Genomic DNA, 20,888 nt, shown 5'->3' with positions numbered 1-20,888 from the left:
TCACAGTCAAGAAGCTCCTGCTCCTGTCTCAAGGGCAATCTCAACCCAAAAAGCTCAGCCTGAGATCTAAGGAAGATACTCATAGCTTCTGCCACAAAAAGAAAGAGGAAGGATGCTAAAGGGCATCCCTGACGAACTAATCTGGAAATCTGAAATCTGTCACCCCTTACCCCTCCAATCAAAACCTGGCTGTGAGCTGATCTATAAAGGGAGCCACCCCTCTAATCCATGCATCTGAAAAACCAAAACGTAGAAGAGTGCCCTCAAGAAAGCCCCAATCTACTTTGTCATAGGCTTTCTCAAAGTCCAGGAATAAAACTGCCAACCTCTGCCCGCTCTGCATAGCCCACTCAGTGGCTTCCCAAAAGGAAAAGATATTGTCAAATATGCTCGTGCCATGCACAAAGCCTGTCTGAGTATCATGGATGAGGTCTAGAAGAAGGGGCTGCAATCGGATGCTGATCGCCTTGGCAAGGATTTTGTATAGAGTGCGCAACAGAGTGATGGGTCTCCAATGGGATACAAAATTCGTGTTGCCACCTTTCGGGATAAGGTGTATGAGTCCCTCGGTTAGTGAGTCAGGCATCTCACCCGAGTCCCAAATGCCCTGCAGGGCTGAAGTAATAGGATCACCTATCATATCCCAAAAGGCTATAAAGAAAGGAGTAAAACCATCGGAACCAGGGCATTTCCCCTCATGAAGGGCGGAGAGGGCAGACTTGAATTTTATGTTGGTAAAGCGTGCATCAAGTAAGCATATCATCTCTGGTGAGACCAACACAGGTAAAATCTGCCAAACTTCCTCCTCTAGCCACATCTCTGGCCTGTGTGTCAGGATCTGCGGAAAGGATGGAAGCATAGAAAGCTGTCGCTAAGTGCAAGACGGTATTTGGATGAGACTGCAAAACGCCGTCGGAGTCAATAAGCTATCTGACACTCTCTCTACTATGTCTGGGACTGAGTGTAGAGAGAAAGTGTTTATTGACTCTCCCTCCCATCTGTATCCAAAATGACTCCCGTGCATGGAAGGCATACTTTGCTCTTTGATCAAGCAATGTCTGCAAGTAAGCCCTTGCCGTAGCAAGGCGCTTCTGTATCCAAGCATGTGATGGTCGTCTCTGCTCCTCTCTCTGCAAGGCTGCCAACTACCGGCGGATACCAACCTCCCGCTTGAGTACCTCACCTCGCCGAGCACTAGCAACGGAGAGATAAAAGTCGCTGATACTGGCAAGTACTGTGGCCACATGTGGAGGACCGGCCACCCCCCTTGCATGTGAGAAACCCAGATCTCCAAGATTGCCTCTGTGAGAGTCTCATCCGTGTATAAATCATCGGGGATCTTGATACTGTAAGACCGTCCTCTCAGATGGGCCAACTACCTGCGGATACCAACCTCCCGCTTGAGTACCTCACCTCGCCGAGCACTAGCAACGGAGAGATAAAAGTCGCTGATACTGGCAAGTACTGTGGCCACATGTGAAGGACCGGCCACCCCCCTTGCATGTGAGAAACCCAGATCTCCAAGGCTGTCTCTGTGAGAGTCTCATCCGTGTATAAGGCATCGGGGATCCTGACACTGTAAGACCGTCCTCTCAGATGGGCCTCTGAGATGGACAGAACTACTGGAAAATGGTTGGAAGTGGAAACACCAGGTGCAATGCAAACTGTCCCCCCTCTATCAAGAGCCGAGTCATCCACATAGAATCTATCAATCCGAGCATGGATAGGCATATGCACCCTATGGTTCGACCATGAAAACAAAAGTGACTGAGACTGAATATGAAATGCATCATCTGACCAAACATCTCTGCCATTGAACCTGAATAAGAAGGCATCCCAAGCTGCTCTCTCGAGGGAATGAATACCACCTTCTCTGCCCCCTTGCTTATTAGAAGGTGCCTCAACCATGTTGAAGTCACCTCCAATAATCCATGAATCTGCAATGTCAGCCCACGAGAGCAACTCTTTCCAGAAAAGAACACGGTCCCCTCTGCTGTTCGGAGCATAGAGGTTGAGGAAACCAACCTTACGTCCGTCAATCAGAAGTAAAACCCACTGGGCCCTGGAGAGGGTTATGGTGCCGTGTCCAATGATCAGAGGGAGAATAGAATGGAAATTGATATGCATATACCTCCTCTGGTTCCCAAGGCAGGAAGCCAAAAGGTTCGGCCTGAAAGCAGCTTACCTGACTTGGAGCAATCTTTGACATCCAATTTGTGTTCCTGAAGAAAAAGAATGTCTAGGGAACCACCCGAATTACCTGGATGGAGCTGATTCCTGATCAGATGTCTACGACGGCGATGAGGAATGCCGCCCACTCCCTGTATATTCCAACTGGCTATCCTCATCGGCGGGAGGAAGCGGGTTGGAATACCTTACCCGACCTGGTGGCGGAAAAGGAACCCTTCGCCGGAGCTGATCTCCTACCATACACACGAGGTCCAAGGGGAGGAAAGTCCACAGGTGAGAGAGAGAAGGATCTCTCACAAGGGATGCCGATCAGTGGCTCTCCGGAAGGTACAAAATCATTATCTCGGAGTTCAGAGAGGTCCTTCAAAGTGGAAAAGGAGTTCTGTTGAGCCAGTCCTAGGGAGGGTGTACGAAGGATTCCTACCGAAGGAGGGATAGAATGTAAGACCCCCTTCCCTCTATCCAAAGAAGGAGGCACCTGTACTGGATCCTGATCAAGAAGTGCTGCGGACGAGGTGCCAACAACCTAGGCTGCTGAGGAAGGTACAGCCTGATCCAGGGATGGGGTCGAACAAGGCTCCTGAACACTAGTCTCCTCCCGAGGCTCCAAGGGGGTAGCCTCCGAAGCGGTGGATGTGTGATCTGAAGTAGAGGGCCCAACCGCGACTGGAACCCATCGTGGGCCAGAGATGGTGCGAGGTGCAAGAGGGACTCGGGTAGCCCTAGGAGGGGGGGGGAGCCCGTGTCTGAGGCTGCCTGTGGAGCGGTATGTCCTGCTCTTGCTCTCTGTCGTAAGCTAGTACGAGCTGGTGGCTTTCTGGGCCTCTTTTTCTTCTTTGGGCAATCTCTGGCGAAGTGCCCCGAGGATCTACAAATCGTGCACTGGTCCTACCGACCTGCAACCTCAAATCTCTGGTGGAAGAAGGACCCATCGGGTCGCTGTAGCATGATGTGGTCATGTGAAATATTGGGGTCCTAGACAATGACCCTAACCCTAGGTACCCCATCCATCCTGACCGCCTCAGCAGCCGAAGAGGGTTCACCAGGAAGAGGGACCAGGAAGAGGGGGGATCTCTGCTACCACACCAAATCTCTTGCCAATAACCGAAAGTAGCCGGTGATAAACTGAGGGAAGACCAGGGAATCTGATGAAAACAAAAACTCCTTGCTTGTCCTCTTCAACGGGTCAAAGCCCAGTTGAAAGGGAAACAAAAAAATCCTCTTGTAGCCTAGAAAAAGAAAACCGGCCTGTAGCAGGTCTCTCGTGACGTCCGGGGAATCTGGGCACACCTGAAAGAAATCTCGTCCCAACAAACGAACATCCTTAAGGTGGGGGGCGAGCTCTCTTGGAAGTGCCGCAAGCATCCAATCTCTAGCTTGTGACCTGGAGGAGTGGGAGCCATGGATGTGTGCGAAGAGAGTCGGGGAACACTCATGCTCCAAATCCTTTTGCAACTGCTGCAGCTCGTCTTTTGAGAAAGTGACCGTTCTCGTGGCCGGTGTGGGCGGTAACAGATTGAATGAATGGGAACCCATTCGTCAATCGAGGTGGGAAAGGCGGATTCAAAACCAAAAAAAAGAACTCCGTCTGCTTTCTTGAAGCCCAGGAGACCCCTTAAAAAAAATAGGGCTACTCCAGATGAGGGGAGAGTGTGAAAGAAAGGAGAGAGAGAGAGAGGAATGAGCAAGGAGAGGAGAAGTCAGCAAGAGGGGAGGATAGAGGAGAGGAAGAAGAGGGGGCAGCAAAGGGAGAGGAAGAAGGAAGAGGAGGGGAGGAAAGAAGAGAGCAAGAGTGGAGGAGAGGGAGGGGGAGCAGCAGCGCGGGGGGGGGGGGGGGGAGCAGCAGGCAAGCGGGGGGAGAGGGAGAAGGCAGCGCACAGGGGGGAGGAGGTAGCGCGCAAGGGGGAGGCAGCGTGCAGGGGGGAGGAGGCAGCGTGCAGGGGGGGCTGCAGCAGCAGAAGAGAAGGAGGGGAGTCGAGGGTAGGGGGGAGGGAGGAAGCAGCAAGGAGGGGAGGGAGGGAGCAGCGAGGAGGGCAGCAGGAGGGAGCGGGGAGCAGCAGCAACCCACAAGTCAGAGGAACATGTGTTCTCAATGCTTGTCTTCACTTTTGCCAAAAATTGAAATCTGAGGAAAAATGTCTCAGCTAGGAGACCTCCACCTCCTTGGACATGGAATGGTACATCTTCCAAGGGTCATTCTCTTGTAGAAAATTCTGTAGAAAATTCAGGAATTGGCATTACATCGGGAGCGGGCTGCTGTAACGGCCAGCCGTATTCTATTCCCAGAAGAAGTTGCTAGCTTACTGTCCTCTCATCAGGCTGATGTGTCACCTCAGGGAGGAGGCGTAGGCCCTGAGGTGGACATGTCGTGTTGGTGTATCTTTTAGTTGTATATAGCTGTATAAAATATATGTAAGTTGCTGGCTTACTGTACTCTCATCAGGCTGATGTGTCACCTCAGGTGGACATGTAGTATTGGTGTATCTTTTAGTAGTATATAGCTGTATAAAATATCTGTAAGTTAATGCTTGAACAAATAAATTGCATGACTTTCAATGTACATGGTTTATGTGACACTCGGAAATGGAAGCTTGTGTGGGTATATGTCCATGATTTGCAGCCTGATATAGTGGCTTTGTAAGAGCACAATCATCATATTATGCAGGCAAGGCATGACACTTTACTGGTTATGACATTTTTAATGCAGGAGAGCATTCTTTTTTGGGGTATTACCTTTCTTGTGAAGCATGCTCTCATGGTTGACACGTCCGATCATGTGCTACATGACTCTCAACTTACCTGAAGTATAGCATCCCAAATGTGGCGATAGATAAAGGAGGCAGTGGTTTTTCTTCCCTTCTCTCCCGTATCCACAACCCGTAAGAAGTATGTGCTAAGAGGGTAAGAGACAAGAATGTTAATGATGCCTCTCTTCTTTCTATCACACCATCCGTCCAAGAGAATGGAGCATCCATACTTGGCCCACCCGGCACGCACGGGCTCGAGGCTTGTTGATTCTCTCCCTCTCTTCATCTAACTTCTTGGTACGCATGTCATTGTAGCTAACTCCATCCCACCCTTCACATGGACCAACCGAGACTATGGCTTTCACCATTCTTCGCCACCGTTCACATCGAAGCACATGGAAAGAGAGATTGTACTCAATGACGGTGCAGACAGTCTCTATTTCAGCTTGTCTTTGCCGCTCCTTCAGGAATGACAATGGACCGGAGAGGCCACCCGTGGCTTGGGCAAAGAGTAGCTTGCCTCCTTCTTGGTGCGTCACTTGTCTTTGTTCTCTTTGATGCCGTGCTGTAAGACATAGCATCCCCGACGGAGGCAATAGAGACGGATTGAGATGCCTCATCCTTTGCTTCAGATGAGGAAATGTCCGAGCACACCATCTTCTCTCGTGCATAGAGGTCTTTGTCCTGCTTCAAGGATAGGTACTTTTGTCAACAATCTTGAAAAATGTCATCGGGAATCCCCGTGCATGGTCCGGATTGCCCACCCAACTTACACAAATGAATAAGAAGGTGGGTCACACTACTAGTTTGGATCTTGGAGCAATACTTAACAATGCCACTTGCAAACATTAGACTTCTCTTTCACTCTCTCAAAGTAAGTATAATGCAATGAAAAGGCTTCATAAATAGCCGGTGGCAGAGAGAGAGAGAGAGAGAGAAAGAAAGAAAGAAAGAAAGAAAGTTTACTAAAGTCTTCGGGAGACCGTGAAGGTCTATGAGACTAAAGATAACTGATACATTGAGCATAACGGTGGTGGTCTCAAAACGAGCCAGCCAACCGTTTCTACAAAAAGGAGGTTATGGACGGTGTGTCTAGTCTTGATATAAAAAATATGTGTCTACCTCCAGATGATACAAAAAAGAAGGGGGGGGCACCAAAAATGGGGGAGAGGGGGGAGATACAATATATATGTGCAGGTGGTGATCATCAGAGACCAATCATAGAGGGGCCGTCAAATGGGAGGCCGGAAAAAACCCTGCGATGGATGATTGGCCTCTGACGTCACGCGGCCTAGTCGAGCTCGGTCATCGGGGGCGGCGGGTGGCCCTGTGGATGAGGGCAACGGTAACCTCGGTGGGGTGGGCAGAGAGCAGAGACGAGATGTCATGGACCCGGATGTGTGAGTCTGTCTGCTGGCGTAGTTGTCGTGGCTCTGGCTCTCGCTCACGTCCGCGTCGTCGGCTAGACTGAGGAGAGGTATCCTGTGACTGGAAGAAATCGGTGATGGGCCGCTGGGTGTCCTCACACTGTGTGTGCTGCACGTGTCGTCTTGCTCGGAGAGAGCTATCTCGGTGGCGAGTCATCTCATGTAAGAAAGCGGCTAGGCATCGCTGATCCGGGAACTGCAGCATGTGTGGGAGGGGGCCGAATCCGTCGCGGAAGAGGCAGTGGTACCGACCTCGAATGGCATAATAGATAGGACATCTGAAAGCAAAGTGCTCCTTCGACTCAATCTCCTGCAAGTCGCAAAGTGGGCAAAGGTGGCCCTCTCGTGGGATACCCTCTGCGCGTCCGCTCTTGATCCGTAATCGGTGTGACGAAACCCTAAACTGACCAAGGGAGATCCGGAGCGCATGTGGTAGATGAAGCTGTGTGTAACCCGGAGGTGTGATGAAGCCCTCCTGTGAGATCTGGAGGCAATGTCGGCGGTAGAAGTCAAGCTTCACAGGAAGCTCGGGGTGAAGAAACCATGTCCGCCAGGTGTGGAGCTGGAGCAGATCTACTCGAATGAGCCGGTTGACCTCCTGGTCAGCGGGGGAGAGCGGAGATGGTGGAGCGTCGAGGCTGTACTGAAAAGGAGGCAATCGGTCTAAGTCGAGGCCCAGTCGGGTGAACCAACTGGAAAGACGACTATACCAGCATCACTGGTCCCCATCAACGGATAAGGCCATAGAGGAGGATAGGGCTAGCCAAGGTAGGCGGAGGCGACCGTCGGAGGAGCTGAAATGCCTGACTCTGTGTAGATAAGTAATAGCCTAGAAAGCCGCATTGAGCTGTAGGGGTGAGGCGTCGAACTCTGCTAGAATGATCTGGTGTGGTATCAATGGTTTGCTGCGGATCATCTGAGCAAACATCAGTATCTGTAGGCGCTCGACTCAAGCCCGCTCTGTCTCTGAAAGGTCGGCTCCCCACCACGGACTACCGTACATGTCTGCTGGGCGGACCAAAGAATAAAAAGGGAGAGACTTGGTCCGCGGGTCCTGGAAGTGGGAGTGGTAGCACTGTCGCTCCAGCCTGGCAAGAGCGGCGTAGCTGCGGCCGATCCTGGCCTGCATGGTCGGGCGCATCGTGAAGATCGGGCCTGAGAAGACAATGCCCAAGTATGTGTAAGAGTCAACTATCTCAACAGGGTCGCCGGCGAAGAGGAATTGCTCTCGGTGCATAGCGGCTCTGGAAGTGTTGAAGAGGATAGTAGTACTACATCGTCTGTATATAGGAGAATCTGGAAGACAGCCTCCGCAAGAGAGCAGCCTGTACCTCCGAGTGTCCTGATGGTGGTCTCGAGCTGGTCGATGTAGAGGCCAAATAGAGAGAGAGAGAGAGAGAAGGATGGAGAGGCTTGAATCTTGATGCTTGGAGAAGGGAGAGAGATGGAGATGGAGAGGGAGAAAGAGGGAGATGGAGAGGGAGCTTGATGGAGAGGCCCAAGGGAGATGGAGAGGAGCTCGATGGAGAGGGAGAGAGAGAGGGAGCTGATGGAGAGGTGCAAGGGAGATGGAGGGGGAGCTTGATGGAGAGGCCCGAGGGAGATGAAGAGGAGCTTGATGGAGATGGAGGAGGAGCTTGATGGAGAAGGGGATGAAGAGGGAGAGAGAGAGAGAGAGAGGGAGAGAGAGAGAGAGAAGGATGGAGAGGCTTGAATCTTGATGCTTGGAGAAAGGGAGAGAGATGGAGATGGAGAAGGGGAAAGAGGGAGATGGAGAGGGAGCTTGATGGAGAGGCCTAAGGGAGATGGAGAGGGAGAGAGAGAGGGAGATGATGGAGAGGCCCAAGGGAGATGGAGAGGGAGATGGAGGGGGATCTTGATGGAGAGGCCCGAGGGAGATGAAGAGGAGCTTGATAGAGATGGAGATGGAGATGGAGGAGGAGCATGATGGAGAAGGGGATGAAGAGGGAGCTTGATAGAGAAGTGATGGAGAGGGAGCTTGATGGAGTGGAGATGGAAGGAGATGAAGATGGAAGAGGGGATGAAGAGCGAGCTTAATGGAGATGGAGGGGGAGCTTGATGGAGAGGGAGGGGGAGAGGGAGATGCAGAAAGAAAGAAAGAAAGAAAGTTTATTAAAGTCTTTGGAAGACCGATGGGTCTATGAGACTGTGAAAAACCTGATACAATGAGCTGTGGTAGTGGAGCTACTAAACGAGCATCCACACCAATACAAAATGCAAAAAATGCAAAATGGTAGTACTAAATCCTAAGTACAACATAGTCATATCTTGACTATATAAATCAATCAGTCTCAGCATCATCGTCGACATCATGATAACCATCATCAGCAGCAGCAGCAGCAGGACATCAGGATGGATGGGGCTGTGGAGGTGGAGCCATGAGGTCAGCAATAGAGTGCTGTCGCCTTCCCAAGGATGCTGTCTTGGTACATCTCTGCGTCTAACCAGGGCCACTGTGACCCCCGTCAGTCGGGCTCGGACCCTAAACAAGGAGGGGATGTCCCCAAGTATGATCTGTGAGTCAACCCTCTATCTGAGCTGTCGGGTCACAGGCTCCAGGTCACGGTCACGTCGAGGTCTTGCCTCGTGGGAGTCTATGTGATCTGGCTGAAAGAACTCCGTGATAGGCTCTGAGAGGTATCAGTCGGGGGAGAAGTCTGCTAATGTCTCCGTGCTCGGAGTATCCTATCTCGGTGTCTGAGCACCTCATGAATGAAACTGGCCAAGCATCGCTGGTCTGGGTAGGAGAGGAAACGGGCCAAACTCTGAAGAGGCAGTAGAAACGCCCACGGATCTCATAGTAAATAGGGCATGTGAATATGAAATGCTCCTCTGTCTCAACCTCCTGCATGTCACACAGTGTGCATATGCGCCTCTCCCTGGGTAACCGCTCTGCTCTGCGGCTCTCAATACGAAGTCTGTGAGAAGAGATCTGGAAATACCCAAGAGAGATCCTAAGCAAGTGGGGTAGGTGAATCTGCGTTTATTTCGGTGGATCAATGAAACCCTCCGTTGTGATATGTAAGAAGTGATCTCTGTAGAAGCCCAGCTTCATTGGAAGATCACTCGGGCCCAACCAAGTCCGGAATGTGTGTAGCTGTAGTAGATCCTCACGGATAACCTGGTTGACCGAAAGGAGCATTCATGCTGTATTGGAAAGGAGGTAGTTTGTCCATGTGGAGTCCTAGTCCTGCAAACCATCTCTTTGTGCATGCATACCAACACCTCCGGTCTCCCCTTGCTGCAAGTGCCATAGAAGAGGACAGTGCTAGCCATGGTATCATGCTACACCTGGATGTGTAATCCCCATACTCCCTAACTCGGCATAGATACGTAATTACATGAATGCAACATCTAGCTGTAATGGGGGTGACCCAAACTCCGCCCAGATGATCTGGTGAGGGACGGATGGCTTACCACGCTGACCCAAACTCCACCCGGATGATTTGGTGAGGGATGGATGACCCAAACTCCACGTGGAGGATCTGGTGAGGGACGGACGGAGAGAAAGGAGCATCCATGTTGTATTGGAAAGGAGGAAGTCTGTCCATGTGGAGCCCTAATCATGCAAACCATCTCTCTGTGCAGGCATACCAACACCTCTGGTCTCCCCTTGCTGCGAGTGCCATAGAAGAGGACAGTGCTAGCCATGGTATCCTGCTATGCCCGGATGTGTAATCCCCATACTCCCTGACTCAGTATAGTTACGTAATTACATGAAATGCAGCATCTAGGTGTAATGAAGGTGACCCAAACTCCGCCCGGATAATTTACTGAGGGATGGATGGCTTACCACGGATCATCCGTGATAACATTAGAACGTGTAGCCGCTCCACCCTGGCCCACTTTGTATTTGGAAAGTTTGGCCCCCAGGATGGACTGCCATACATTCCTGCTGGGCGGACCAAGGAGTCAAAGGGCAATCCTTTGGTCCGTGGATTCTGAAAATGAGAGCAGAAGCACCGCCTCTCTAGTCTAGCCAATGAAGCATATCAAGATAGGTGTATGAAACAGGGGACCCATCAAATGTGAAATGCTCATCGTGCATGACGACTCGAGATGTATTGAAGATCATAACCTTGGTTTTACCGAAGTTGACCTTCAAATCATGAGACTCACAGAAGGACTGTAGTGCGTCAAAGTGGTGCCTGACGAGCGCCTGTCCTCGCGTTGAAGTCCCCAACTAGGAGGACTTCCCCGCCGCTAGAGAATTCAACAAAGGACTGATAAAGAGCAACAAATGGTGATGTCTCATTCTCCCCTTGAATATCTTTGGCAAAGCGGGAGGTCTTGGGAGGGAAGTAGCAAACTGCAATAAACAGATCGAGGCTATCCAAAGCATTACCTCTAGGGGTAGAGGACAGGAGTCTGGAATCTCAAGGTAATTCCAGGGCCCTAATCTCCAAAAGTCTCACGGTAGGGGATGCTCAGGCTGGAAGTTGGGAGTTGCTGACTGCAAGAACGAGCCCCTTCCCTCTGGCTCCCCCTCTTGAATGGAGAGAGGGGACGGGATGCTGCGACGAAGAAGCGGAAGGGGGCGCTATCTTACCCTTGCCTGTTGGCAAGGGAGTCGAGGCAAGTCCTAGGAAGGGGGGGGGGGGGGGGGAGGTTGAAGAACCTACTAAGGAGGTGGAGGGGGGGGGCGGAGGGGGAGGGGGGGAAGGTGGAGGGAGGGGGACGGGTGGTGAGGAATAAAAGCATGCTTGAGAGCATCCCAATATGCAAGGAACACCCACATAGACACATGCTTTTGAAAAAAGAAAAGAAAATTTGCATTAAGAAAGCATTTACATTCATAGCTCTCCCAGAGGAGACAGCTACTACTCATAACTAACACAGTAATAAACAACTTCCAACTAGGCTTAAGGAAGGTCTCCAAAGGAATGAGCATCCTGTAGAGACCGAAGCAAAGAAGGTCGAAAGTATGGGAAGACAATCATTGAAAAGTGCTCATATAAACGAATGGTACGAGCACGATACAATGACCAAATAGCCCAATAGCGACACTAGCATATCTTCCAAACAATCAAAACTGCTTCCCAAACATAGACACACTTTTGTTTTGTGTGGTGAAATCCATGTAGCTTTATATTATAAAAAGTAGTCGCCTAAGAGTAGACATGCAAATACAATCTCAGAATATCTCATTATAAGACAAGAAAATTGAGTAACAGATAGGCAATCCTAAAAAGATTGCCTAAGTGACATCCGGAAATAGTGAAACATGGAAAATGTAGGATCACCAAAGCATGTGCGTGCGTACACTTTTTTTTTGTGTGTGAAAATTTTGATGCTTTATATTACAAAATAGCTTCTCTTGAAAAGGGAGCTCAAGCGTACATCAGCTGAAAATTTTAGTATATGACAAGTATACACTGTAGTCTATGTAACGAGTTTGCAGCAATCAAAGAGAGATTGCTGCAAAGATCGTCCGAAAAAAGGAAAAGTAGAAAAAGTATGATCACCAAAGACGTTGTGGTTTCTATCTTTCTAGAGAGTCCAGAGTGCCCAATAGCGAACCCATGAAAAGAACAACTCAAACTCTGGTCAGCGAGGATAAACCCCAAAAGCCAAAAAGACTTGCCGAAGGTAGCATGAGGAAATCTCAATCGCAACCATTGCTGAAAAAGGCCCAAGAAATCACGGGTGTCACGATAGTGCCAAAAAATATGAGACACAGACTCCCTTGAACCAAACAACGATGACGAACAGTTGGAGCGATACGTCGGCGTGCTAGAAGCTGTCCAGATGAGAGAACCCCCAACAGAATGTGCCCTTTTTTTTTGTTTTCGCAAAAAGTAGTGCTAGTTATATTGCTTGAAAACGAGAGTACAAGAAGGCCTAAAAGGCCAGCGGGCTGTGATCACAAAACGGATATAGCCCGGGGTAACAAAAATAATTACAAGCCTCTCAGGGCATAGTCATCTGAGTGTGGACAAACAGCCACGGTGGCGGCGAGAAATGCCACTGAAGACTCTGAGTAGAGTGTTGGAAGAAAAGCTCTTGATGGTCCTGGTCGCGAAGGAAGCGCCGTCTCTTCTCCTTCCCTGCTCGGGAGTCCCCCTGACTCTGATCCCACTGACCCTTGAGCGTGTGAATGATCGTGCTTTAGATGTCTGCTAGGGTTTGGGTAGCAGAAGAAGCCTGATCTCCTAGGGTCTGCGCGCATCTGGAAGTCCAGATATGCCAGCCTACAATACTCCCTATGATCTCCCAAACTGGGTGCCGAGTCATCGCTCCTGCATCGTCTCTGTTAGATGCCAGGGGAAGCTTTCCATGTATGCCCAGGTGGCCTGCGTAATGAAGAAAACTGGATCCTGTCGAGAGAACTCGTAAGCCAAGTGAAGTCCCACCTCGGTGCTGCACCAGCAAAAGGCTCCCCAGGTGACCGGTCCTAGCTCGGGTGCAGCCCTCGCTAAGATCCCCATGACTCCCTTCCACACTGTTTGAGCATGCGAATAGCTCCAAAGGCAGTGCTTCAGGGATTCCTCCTCCTGAAAACACATCTGGCAGTGCCCCTCTTGCCCCATCTGCCTCAGCCAGCTCCCAACTGGTATGGACCACCATCCAAAGAAAGTAAGAGATCTTCCTCGGCTGCCAGCTTGCCCATAGAGTCTTCCAGAATGTACAAAGAAAGACCAGAGACATCCCTTGGGCAAACCAGCTATGTGCCTGGGTGGGTGGCCTGTGCTGGAGAGAGCCCCAAGAGCACGCCTACCGGTACGCGTGCTTTATGAGAAGAAGGGGGTAGGGTTCTCTGAGGCCTCCAGTGGTGGCCAACGCCACTCCCCTGGGTCCCACTCCACTTCTGTCAAGGAGTGGCCCTCCCAAATCTAGACCTCTCATCTCCTGGGAGGACCTGTCTGGTGATTGTGGGAATCCTCCAACCTGCAGGAATGGCAGCATCAATCTCCGCTCGTCGAGCGTGGATCCCTCGTGCTGTACCTATTGCTGCTGCCAGCTCGTCTGGGCCCAACTGGCTATAGATGTCCCTCCAAATCCGGAGCGAGCGCGTAGGCCCATGCGCCCAGAGCGCCCATGGGATATGGGACCTCTCTCCAAGCTGGCGACCTGTATCATCTGTCACCTGGCTGCTCCAAATCAGGGGCTGTTGGGGGCTGAGTCAGCGGGGCTAAAGTGAAAATGCACCGGATAGAAGGCTGCCAATCACCCCCTCTCTGGGGGATACACGCGCTGAGACCATGCTAAAGCAAGAGCTTCCACGTCTGGCCTCCTAGGGTCAGACCGCGGATGACTAACTTTCCAAGTAATGCGTGACTCTGAAGTGTTGGATCTATGATGCCAAGACCGCCCTCTGTCTGGGGGAGAATGACCGTCTGCCAGGTGACCCGGGCTATGGTGGTGCCGAAACCGTCTGAGCCAAACCATAGAAAGTTCTGCACCAGTCTCCTCAGTTGGGCTACGCACGATCTCGAGAAACACCAGCAGGATGCCACAGACCAAGCAGTGGCTAGAAGGACCTGATTGACCACAAGGGCCCTGCCAGCCAGAGATAGCCGAGCCGTGCTCCAGAAGGCTAGCTTCCGTCGTATGGAAGCTAGGACCGTTAGGAACTGCTGAGCCGGCGTGGTATCCAGCCCTACCTGGAATCCCAGGTAACGTGTCGTCTGTCCTCTAGGGATCCAGCGAAACCCGAGGAAAATACCCCACTGTGAGCTGGCTCCTGGATCCGTAAGAAAACCAACTAACTTATGCCAGTTGATTTTCGCCCCAGCGGTTAGGCAGAAAACCTCTAGCGATAGTCTCACTCGCTCCAGGGACTCAACATCATCCTGCACATACAGGGCCGTGTCGTCTGCATACTTGGAGTCCAGAAGCTCTGCATCGTCCCTGATAGGGAGGCGCATCCCTCGAAGACCAGTGGTACGGGCTCATAGGAAGTGAGCCATGGCCTCCGCAAAAAAGAGGAAGAGGTAGGGCGCAAGCGGGCAGCCCTGATGTACCGAGCGCTCGAGGGTGAATCTCTCCCCCATCGTGCCACTGATGATAACCCGACTGGAGGCTGATCTGTAGAGGCTAGCAATACCTCTAATCCACTCCTCCGGGAAACTGAACCGAGAAAGTGTGCCCTCCAAGAAGGACCAGTCTACCCTGTCATACGCCTTCTCAAAGTCAAGGAGTATGGCTAGGTACTGGCCACTATGCTGGGCCCAATCCGTCGCCTCTAAGAACGTGAAGATGTTGTCCAAAATGCTGCGATCCTGGACAAAACCAGTCTGGGTGTCATGGATCAAGTCATGTAGCAGGGTCGGATGCGGGTACTGATCATCTTGGCGAGGATTTTATAGGCAGTCGGAAGGAGGGTGATAGGGCGCCATTGTCTGATCTCCTGACGGTCCCCCCCTTTGTGGATGAGGCAAATCAAGCCAGTCGCAAGGCTCTCTGGCATCTTTCCGTTGGAAAAGATATGCTGGAAGGCTGCAAGCAGGGGCTGGTGGATCTGCTCCCAAAAGGTGGTGAAGAAAGCTCTAGAGAGCCCATCCTCACCTGGGCATTTCTGCCCATCAATATCTCTCACAGCATCCTGCATCTTTGACACGGTAAACGGGGCGAGAAGGGCCTCACTCATGCTAGGCTGCACGAGCGTCGGCGTATACGTCCACACCTCCTCCTTGCAACGGCGGGCACGAGGGCCTGGGGGCTCCTACTGGAATAGGGATCTATAGAAATCTGTTGCCAAGTCCCTGACCTCGTCTGGATCTGTCCTGACACTACCATCCTGTGCCCTAAGAGAGCGGAGCTGCTCCCCTGCTGACCTCTGGCCATGAGTCTTGAAGAACTCTCTACACATCTTGTCGCCTTTCCTAGCCCAAAAGGACTTGGAAGCGTGGAATGAGATCTCTGAGCGTCTCTGGGTGATCTCCTCTAACATGGCTCGGGCTCTAACTTCCTGTCGTCTGAGCTCTTCGGAGCCTGGAGAAGACTTCTGCATCCGCTGTATCGAGGCAAGGTCTCGTCTGAGGCCCCTCTCCTTCGCCCACCACTGCTGCTTGACCAGAGTTGCCTCCTGCTGACATATGAGACTAGACTCGGCAAGAACTTGAGCTACCTGAGCTGGCATATCCCCCATGGGGTCCCAATCCTGCTTCCACAGGTCCACTATCCTGCCGCGAACCGCTGCTTTGGAGTAGATGGAGTCTGGGATCCGGCACATGCGGGGAGATAAGGAATGAGAGGCTGAGTCCAGGACTAGGATGACTGGGGGCATGGTCAGAGAGGGTCGTCCCTGGAACCACCCCTGACTCTCCACCTCTACCTATCGCCGAATCACTGACATAGAAACGGTCTAACCGCTCCAGAAGTCTGCCTCCCTCCCTCCTAGAACCCTAAGAGAAGTCCAAGCTCCCTGTCCACCTGCAAAAGGAAGGCTCTCTCCAACTGTCCCGACCTCCCACAGTGAACAAGGAGTCCCACTCCGCCTGCTCCGCCTGAGCTATACCGAGGAACTCTGGGCCCCGTCCCTGCTGATCCTCTAGAGCCTCAAGGTTATTGAAATCCCTGCCTACAATCCAAGAATCCATCTGCTCCAGAAAGTGGCTCTCCGTCTAAGGTCGGTCGGGGCATAGATATTGAGGATGCCGATGCGGGATCCCTCAATTTCAAGCCCACCCAAAGCGCTCGTCTTGGGATCAAGGTGCCAAAACCACATACATGCTGTACAAGAGAAGCATTGATGGAGGTGGCACCTCCGCTCCTCCCCTGCTCGCCAATCAAAGGTTCCCAGTAGGTGTGGGAGCGCCCTGTGAGGACCTTTCCACACTTACTGGTCTGAGAAGCTGAAAGCTTGTGTTCCTGTAATAGGAGCACATCTACCCTTCCCACCAAAGTTGGCTGGAGCTCCTATCCGAGCACCATGTTCCTGGGGCCGCGGGTTCCAGATGAGTGGAACCCGTTGACGTTCCAAGAGATAATGCGTATACTCATGAAGAGGAGAGATGGGCCACAAACAGCTGTCTGCTTGCGGTCGATGTCGAGGTGATCGGAGGATGTCCAGTGTGCAGATGAAGGCGCTTCTGTGAAGGTTTCGAAGGTGAGGCTGGATCATCGGACCCATCCTCTAAAACCTTTAGCAGAGGGGAAAGGCCCTTCGTCCCATGGTGGTAAGCTCTCTCTAACCAACTCGAAGCCCCCACTAGGGAGATACTGTAGAAGCCCGCTACCTCTGAGGTCCTCCAAGGGCGGAGCCCTTCCGTGTAGATCCACTCCAGAGGCGGTCGAATGATGACCAAAAGGCTGAACCGTTTGGCGCTGTGGCGCCATCTCAGACGAACGTCACCCTCCTTCCACTGCTGTTGAAGAAGCTCCGCTGCTCTGCTACAAATCGAGTCTTGTACCTGCTTCTGGGACTGATCACGAATCGTCTCCCAAACATTTTCATTCGTCCATTGCTCATTCCCATCACTAGTGATAGTGAAGGAATAGCTGGGACCATCATGGGGGGTGAGGATGGACACCTGACCCTCCACCCCCTTTCGGAGGAAGACGATGTTGATGTCTAGGCATGCAGGGAAGGAGCCAATACCAGCTGCATCCAACTAATCCCAAGGTCATGCTCGATAGAACTCCAAAGGTAGAGCTCTAGGAGCTGCCCTTGGGTGGGGGACAAAGATGAGGAGTCAGAACCAGAAAGAGGGGTGCTGGTCGTTGGAAGAGCTGGGGCGGTGCTGGCCGTCTGCGGGGAAGGGCCTCTCCCCTCCACCGGGCCAGGGGGGGTAGGCGCGAAGGAGGTCTGTGCTAACTTCGGGGCCGCAGGAGGAGGGGGGGGGTCCCCGCGGGATCATGCTCGAGGGAGAGGGAAGGGTTGAAACCAAAGGTGTCGGGGGGGGGGTGGAGGAGGTAGGGGAATCGAGGAGGAGGGGGGAGGAGGAGGGGGGTGGGGTGAAAGATGAGGAGGAGGCTGGCTGACCTTCTCCTTCCCCTTATCGGGCTGTTGCTGACTGGTGACCTCAGGGGTCTCTTGCTGGAGAGGGGGCTTTTTGGTTATTGTTTTGTTTCCTTTCCGTTTCCTTTTGACCTCAGTCCAGCCTTCCCCTTCTGGAGGGGTTGTCGACGCCTGACGGGGAAGATCCTGAGTTGCCTGGCTGGGGGCCATCGGAGGTTCTGTCCTCGTGAAGCGAGGGCAAGAGCGCGCCTGGTGCCCGAAGCCGTGGCATCTCAGACACTGATCTGGGCGACCAGTGACCATAATGCGCTGCGTCACCACACCTGCATCCATCTCAATCTCGAACTCCGAGGGAATACTCTGTGGATCTAGGATTGCCACTTTGACGCGTGGCACCCCTTGGGCTGCCGTCGCATCAACGAAGGTGTCCTGCATGAGCCAGCCAAAGTGCGCCCCCATGTCCTTGATGATCGGGCGAAGCTCTGTTGCGAGGCCTGGGAAGATGAGGGTAACTGGATGGCGGGGGATGCGGAAGCGGGCATCGAAGTCCGCTACTCTGAAACCCCTATACCACGGGACCATAAGGATGATCTTCCCACCCATAGAGGTAGGGGACCGTCTGACCATATCGCTCGCAGCCTGCGTCGAGGAGAGCTTGAGCCAGAAGATACCACGTCCCATGAGTGCAACCTCCTCAATGTGGCTGTCCTCAAGATATAGGGTGGACTGCAGCCAGTTGCTGATGTCTGCTCGTGAAGGGGCGTAGCCAATGACTCTTCCATAAACGAATTCTGGGAAAAGTCATTGGCAGCCTGCTTCACCAAGGAGACTTGATGCTTTGTCAGTGTTACACGGTAGGCTGAAGGAGGGGGGGGGGGTCCATCTGGGCCACCGGTTCCGGGCTTAACAGCCGCCATACCGCACCGACAAACTGCGAAAGCTCCAAAAGGCGGGGGAAAAGAAACGGCAAAGGCGAGGGAGGGAGGAATGGAGGCGGAGGAGGGGAAGGAAAGAAGGAGGGAGGGAGGCGCAGGAGGAAGCGGGGGAAGGATAGACAGCAGCGGGGAAAGAGAAAAGGCGAAGGAGGGGAAAGAAGGGAGGAGGGAGGGAAGGGAGGGGGTGGCAGCGCGGTGCAAAGGTGGGGAAGGGGAAGGAGGAGAGGCGGGGGTGTGGCAGCGCGGTGCGAGGCGGAGGCGAAGAAGGAAGGACGGGAGGGGGGGTGGCAGCGCGGCTCAAAGGTGGGGAAAGGGAGGAAGGGAGGCGGGGGTGTGGCAGCGCGGCGCGAGGAGGAGGCGGAGAAGGAAGGAGGGGAGGAAGGAGGGTGGCGGCAGCGCGGCGAGAGGCAGAGGAGGGCAAGGAAGGGAAGGGGGGAGGGGGCCACGCGGCGCGAGGGAGGTAGACGGGAGCGGGGGGGGGGGCTGGGAGCATTCACAGGAGCTTCAACGCTGGAAGAAACCGTATTATGACGCCCACAGAGACTAGGATTAGTCAGAGAATGTGCCATAAAAAGACCTATTGTCGAAGAGGGATCTTGTAATGCCAAATCTGCCTCAATCTTTTTTGCCACCATTTGGCTGGATGATCCAAACACCAAATCTGATTTGCCCGAGCTGCATCCCATAGTGGTGGAGGCAATAGAACTTTATATAAAGAGGAAACTGTAATATTGGACAGCTTCAAAGGACGAATGGACGAGTGTGATGAAAGAAGAGTCCAATCTTGAAGCCTGTCTTGAAGCTCCAGAGGCTAGCTTATGAGTAATAGCCTGCCATACAAGGCGATAATGCATCTTTAAACCATACTTTCCAGCAGCCAAAGGAAAGGAAAGGGGAGTGCCATCATCGTGAATGACATCAGCCACATAATAGATCCCTTTCGAATCAAGGAAATATGAGCGTCGGGGCTCTTGCAAGGCCAAGGGTGGGGAAAAAACTCGTGAAATTAGTGGATGCTCTCAACTCTCAAAGAGTTGCCTTGAAACGAGTCACGGCCATACCAAGCCAAATGTGAAAGAATATGCTTCCAATACATTCGAGGGCAACCTCTGGCCTTGCCTTCAATATGACCTAAAAGAAAGTCCCACTGAGTAGGCTGCCAGTAACAAAAGCAGGGGTGGTGATTTGTAGAAGTAAGAAGTGCATCATAGCAGCCCAAGGGTGATCACCATGTTTGCGTGCGCACACACACACACATAGGCACACACAGAGTCATACACATGGATGTGCTCACACATGCTTTTACATAGACATTGATGCGGATAGACTTTTACTTAGATAAATACGTAAACATGTGCATGCATGTACCTTGATAACACCAGAATTTTGTGGTTTTGTTTTGATTTCCCACTCGTTGCTGTGGCTCCTTGTGATTTGTGTGCTTGCTCTCTTTTCTAATCCTTCATCCTTTCGAACTTTCAAAAATGCTGGCTTGTACTGGGACCTTTACTTCAATGATAAATGAAATGTTGTACTTGCGAGTTAGCGTAATTGATGTTTACAGCATTTTACAATGAATTTAAGCCAACTTTTCTATGTTGAATAAAGTAATTGTCCCCGAGTATTTTGGCTTTGGAATAATTCTTTTACTTTTTATTTGTATTGCAGCGTAGATGGAGATTTCTTGATATTCTTGTCTGCAGAATCAGCTGTAAGAAGTGGTGCACACAATGCAACCAACTCATTACATACTTTGCAGTGGCCAGCCAAAGAGGTTTTACAGTCAAAGCTTAACATTAAAGAGTTGGTAAGGAAGAAACGATGAATGGTTGAGCTGGTCTTTGACAATTGTCTCTCATTGTGATTTATAAAGGGTTTTGACAAATTCATATGATCGTGATCCTAGGTTTCTATCACACAATCACCAGGAGGTTTTCCAGGTTTATATTGTGACAGTTTACTGCCCTGTCCATGGTTGCTTGATAAGCAAACTCTTTTGGTCTCGTCTCCTTGGTTTAGCAGCCAAGCTATCTTGGCTATCAATGTGAACAGGTCAGTTGTATTATAGTAAATGTTCTCTCTCTAGCTCCTTTGTAGATACTTGTTGGAAAAAACTCTAAGACTATATAAGAGTGGTTCTCATATGTTCTGAATGCATGTTATATTGTGTGTGCCCGCGTGTGCGCACACACACATACTTGTGTTTTTGGTGAAATCGTGCGCACACACCTTTTTTTGGGGGGGAGGGGGGGGATTTTTGTTGCTTTTTTATTTCAGAGGCACTATCCCAAAACGGGATGTGCCAAAATACATCAAGAGAAGATGTCAATATATGACAAGTATACATCATAGTCTATGTATTGAGTTTGCAGACAATCATTGAAAGATTGCTGCAAGGAGCGCTTGAAAAAAGAGAAAATAGAAAAAGTAGGATCACAAAAGACTCTATGATTTCTGTCCTTCCATAGAGTCCAGAGTGTCCAGTAAAAGTAGTGCTTGGGCTGCCCAAGGAAGCCCAAGAAATCACGGTGGTGAGAGCAATGCCAAAGAAGATGAGGCACTGATTCTCGCAGGGTCAAACATCTGCGGCAAACAGCTGGAGCAATATGTCTGCATCCCTCATAGTCTCTTTCACCACCAATTGGTAGGACGGTTCATTTGCCAA

At 51.6% G+C, this 20,888-nt stretch overlaps 1 protein-coding gene and 1 pseudogene across 4 annotated transcripts in view; one reads left to right on the top strand and one right to left on the bottom strand.

Annotated features, from left to right (window-relative positions):
- Positions 1-20,888, top strand: part of AARE (acylaminoacyl-peptidase-like protein) — a 141,125-nt gene that overhangs the window by 30,563 nt on the left and 89,674 nt on the right. For all 4 annotated transcript variants that reach the window (XM_087384567.1, XM_087384566.1, XM_087384568.1 and 1 more), the window contains exons 7-8: positions 19,892-20,030; positions 20,130-20,275. In XM_087384567.1, the coding sequence (XP_087240693.1) occupies positions 19,892-20,030; positions 20,130-20,275 (285 nt within the window). The remainder of the gene's footprint in view (positions 1-19,891; positions 20,031-20,129; positions 20,276-20,888) is intronic.
- On the bottom strand, positions 4,981-14,253 carry LOC147894693 (uncharacterized; annotated as a pseudogene).

Source organism: Dipteris shenzhenensis, chromosome 14, assembly GCF_047967505.1.
Source record: "Dipteris shenzhenensis isolate YYH24624 ecotype China chromosome 14, Dip_SZ_1.0, whole genome shotgun sequence".
In the NCBI taxonomy this organism is placed as follows: domain Eukaryota; kingdom Viridiplantae; phylum Streptophyta; class Polypodiopsida; order Gleicheniales; family Dipteridaceae; genus Dipteris; species Dipteris shenzhenensis.
The sequence above is the reverse complement of the archived record's forward strand: the minus strand, read 5'-3'. Positions and strand labels throughout refer to the sequence as shown.